Below are 3,686 nucleotides of genomic sequence, written 5' to 3'. Positions count from 1 at the left end.
AGGACAACAAAAGAGAGTTCAAGAAGTGAAGAATGCCTTAACAAAGCAAGAGAATGATAGTGCCAAAGTGAGAACTCGAGGGAATAAATCAGCTAGAGAACAGGGATGTGAGGTCGGCAATTTTCAGTGACTGTGGAATCATTAGATTTCGTGGTGACTCAATATTCATGGAATTTGTGGGTACCCTGCATCCACAAATGCACATCCTCAATGAATTAATGCTTTGGGTGTTGAGCCATCTTTCCTTTTGTAGATATGAGTGAATGCACAAAATTACATCCCCTTGAACCTGTAAAATTTAGGCAATCCACGAAAATTGGCCCCCACAAATTTAATGATTCCATAGTAGCTGTTGTAATTGAAGTCTCACTCCCTCTCTTTGTTGTCCTTATTCTCTCCCATTGTTTCCAAACATTCTCAAACCCTTGTGTTCTCACTTTTCCATTAGGACAATGAACCTTTTTTTTTTTTTACAAGGAAACAAGTGACCTTCTCAGTACACCAGTTACAGTATTTTATAAAACAGAAATTGGAAATTGCTCCTCTTTATTCAGTTTTTAATAATTTTATCCAGATGTTAACAATATAAATATTTCATTATAAATAAGTACTCTAACATGTATCAACATTTATCTAAGTTTACTTGCAGATGAATTCTAGTCAGATTCATGAATTGGTTCAACATTAACAGAAGCATCTTCAGTTTTTGTTGCTGCATTTGTTTTATCCACTTCAATTAAGATCTCAGTACTTTTACAGTTTGTATCTGAGGATTTCTCATTTACACACTCTATAACTGATGGATCTTCTGCTTCAGTCTCCTTTATCCCACTGCATTGTGTATCAACAGTTTCTTGCTCTTCTTTTGTATTTTCTTCACAAACTTGAGTTTTATTTTGCTCTGTAGCCTGATTATTGTCACCTTTATCATCTACACCATCTACATTTTCATCCTTGCTTAAATCTTCTGAATTCTCTTTGCTTTCAACACTTTTCTTCACTATTTCCTGCAAATTGTACTTCCTGAATTTGAAGAAGTCTTTAACGATGCCTATACAACACACAGACTGAATGACTTCAACCAGGATAACAAAATCTGGGTGGTCATGACTGACTCGGTGCAGTGGATTTAGTTCCTTAACGATACCAGCCAAGGCGGGAATGACTGAATCCCGCCCAAGGCCATTATTGTTTCTGACTTTCACAGTTATACTAAAAGAATATCCCTTTCCATACGGAGTCTCAAAGATTGGAGTAAACAATTCTTTCCCAAGTTTTTTAACATCAGCTTCTTCTGCTCTGCAACTTCCAGATATGGGAAGAAGACGGATTGCGTACCTAGATTTCTGGACCTTTGTTTCTGACAGATCGGACAATATGGAGTGAGCCAGCTGACTAGGGTCTGACAAGGTGGTCCTGATGAAGATGCAGTTCTTGGCTTTTGTGTTGGTGTTTTGGAATCTTCTCTGTGTAAGCTTTTTCTCTTTGATTTCATTTACTTCTTTCATCATGGCTTTCTCTATGTCTTCCTCTTCTACATCTTCTTCTGATGAGTCTTCCTCATTCCTCATGTCTGTTATCTCCTAAGTAAACCAACAAAAATATAATTGAAGTGAAAATTTACTACTAAATGCATTATACTCCGTAAATTTGTATATGAAATTTTTCTGATATTTTAGAGAATATATTTACAAGATTAAGTTAAAACATTACCTTCTCTGGGCCGTAAAGTTTGTCAGCATATTCATTAAGAATATTGTAGGCCTCTCTGACAGCAGCTTTCTCGTTGTTATTACATGTGATAAGGAAACCTTTCATGCCAGCCTCCAGTTTCCACACCTCTCTCTTTGGCTTTTTGTTGGCACATTTTATGTAGTATGATTTTGGTCGTTTCTTTCCCTTTTTCTCACTCATTCTTGCAATGTTTAACCACTTCTAGATATATAGTTCTGAAAGAGAATTTGAAAAAAAAAATCAGCTCAATAAAAAATTCAAAAAGTTTTCTCTGGTGTTTATACATGTTCTTCAGATTGTAGACTGCTAATGTGTCAGATTAAAAATACCTATGTATGTTTAAATTTTTTATATCAATCAGCATAACGTATGCATTATGCATTGGTACATGTATAAGCATCTACAGGTATTATTTTCTTTAGAGAAGTGGACAAGCCTACTTTCATGTAAGCAAAAGCCTGTCTACCTTTCTAAAGAGAATAATACAAGTATGTCAGTATGGACAGGGTACTGGCTTATTCTCTTTAGAGAACTGGATAGGCTTTAGGTACCATGGGTACTGGCTATGTCTGTTCATTTCTCTAAAGAGCTAGAATGCCATGGGTACCACATGCACTTTCAAGCTTAATTGCAATATATGTATTATACCATATATGCTGGTAATTAATAAATATTTTTATTAACAACTAAGCTCAGAAATGTCTATGGAGAACAGAAAGCCCTTGTAGTTGTAGTTTAACGATATGTCCTGTGGCTAGTGCTTTGTGATGCAACAGTAGAATAATAATTTTTCGAAGCAAGTATGTAATTTAAAATATTATTATATTAAATAGAATATTATTAAATAGAATATTATTAAATACTTTACCCCTTTTATATTAAACATAGAAGCACCGTGACTTAAGCTCACTAAAGTTACTTCTCTCCGATCCCATGATCATACATGGGCGCTGCCATATTGAAACGAGAGACTAAAAGTGGTACCAACTACGGTGTTATCATTATCGGAATTACAGTGAAGAAAATATTTGCAGTGTACACTTTATGAGAAGTAACATTTTGCAGCAAATCCATCTACTAGTATTTTTAGAAAATGATTTCAAAATCCTAATAATAATAAAAAAACTTGAATGTTAAATAATTTGACACACATGTATTTCAAGCGCCAATTTAGTAATTTTGAGGGTTTTTTTCCCTGGTATCTTCTTCTTCCCCATTATTGAATGCAGCATACCTTCAAAGTAAGCTTAATGCTAATACATGTAAATCGCAGTCATGGTATGGTATAGTATGTAAATTTCTTCAAATTGCTGGGTTAAACCATATTATTACCATAAATAAACCCTTATGTTCAAGAAAAAATGCAAAGAATTATTATATAATCATTACACAAATGAATGGTACAATATGAGAAATTTACAAAAAGGAAAACTTGAAACTTACATAAAATTTAAAACTAATTTGGTTTTTGAAAATTACCTAGCACTGTTATCACCTGAACAACGCAAAGTACTTACAAGGTTGCGGACATCAGCACATAATTTACCAATAGAACGAGGTCGTTACTTAAGGATTCCCAGACAACTAAGAACTTGTACAAATTGTTCTTCTCACCAAGTTGGAGATGAAATTCATTTACTCTTTGAAAGCCCAAACTATAATTTACTTAGGCAATATATGTATGAAAGTATAGAACAACATTGTAAACAAATTTTACTTCTTGATAACATGAACAAATTAATATGGATATTGAATTGTGAAAATTATGATGTTCTTAAATCCCTTTGTGAATTGATTAAGGGAGAAATATAATGTGTCTTCTACATGTATATAGAATTTAAAAACTGTATACTTTTAACACTCAATAAATGTTAGTTTGGTCATAAGATATGCAAACATGGTGACTTATAAAGTACCAATGCACTTTTGCAATTTAGTGGAATATATCTATT

General features: G+C 33.5%; 1 protein-coding gene across 1 annotated transcript; it reads right to left on the bottom strand.

Moving 5' to 3' along the window:
• Nucleotides 1-551: 551 nt before the first annotated feature.
• Nucleotides 552-2,684, bottom strand: LOC133190744 (THUMP domain-containing protein 1-like). The gene is made up of 3 exons (XM_061326432.1): nt 2,603-2,684; nt 1,714-1,949; nt 552-1,583 (listed from the first exon to the last, which is right to left on the bottom strand). The coding sequence occupies exons 2-3, from the start codon at nt 1,912-1,914 to the stop codon at nt 657-659; spliced, it is 1,128 nt and encodes a 375-aa protein (XP_061182416.1). The 5' UTR covers nt 1,915-1,949; nt 2,603-2,684; the 3' UTR covers nt 552-656.
• Nucleotides 2,685-3,686: the final 1,002 nt, after the last annotated feature.

This window comes from Saccostrea echinata, unplaced genomic scaffold (assembly GCF_033153115.1).
Source record: "Saccostrea echinata isolate AGI-Se365-2 ecotype Australia unplaced genomic scaffold, CSIRO_AGI_Sech_v1 ptg000022l, whole genome shotgun sequence".
NCBI classification, from domain to species: Eukaryota; Metazoa; Mollusca; class Bivalvia; order Ostreida; family Ostreidae; genus Saccostrea; species Saccostrea echinata.
The sequence above is the reverse complement of the archived record's forward strand: the minus strand, read 5'-3'. Positions and strand labels throughout refer to the sequence as shown.

Coding starts and splice junctions, on each gene's coding strand:
- LOC133190744 (XM_061326432.1), bottom strand. CDS start 1,914: ATGAGTGAGAAAAAGGGAAAGAAACGACCAAAATCATACTACATAAAA. Junction 1,584..1,713: donor AACTTTACGGCCCAGAGAAG/GTAATGTTTTAA, acceptor TGGTTTACTTAG/GAGATAACAGACATGAGGAA.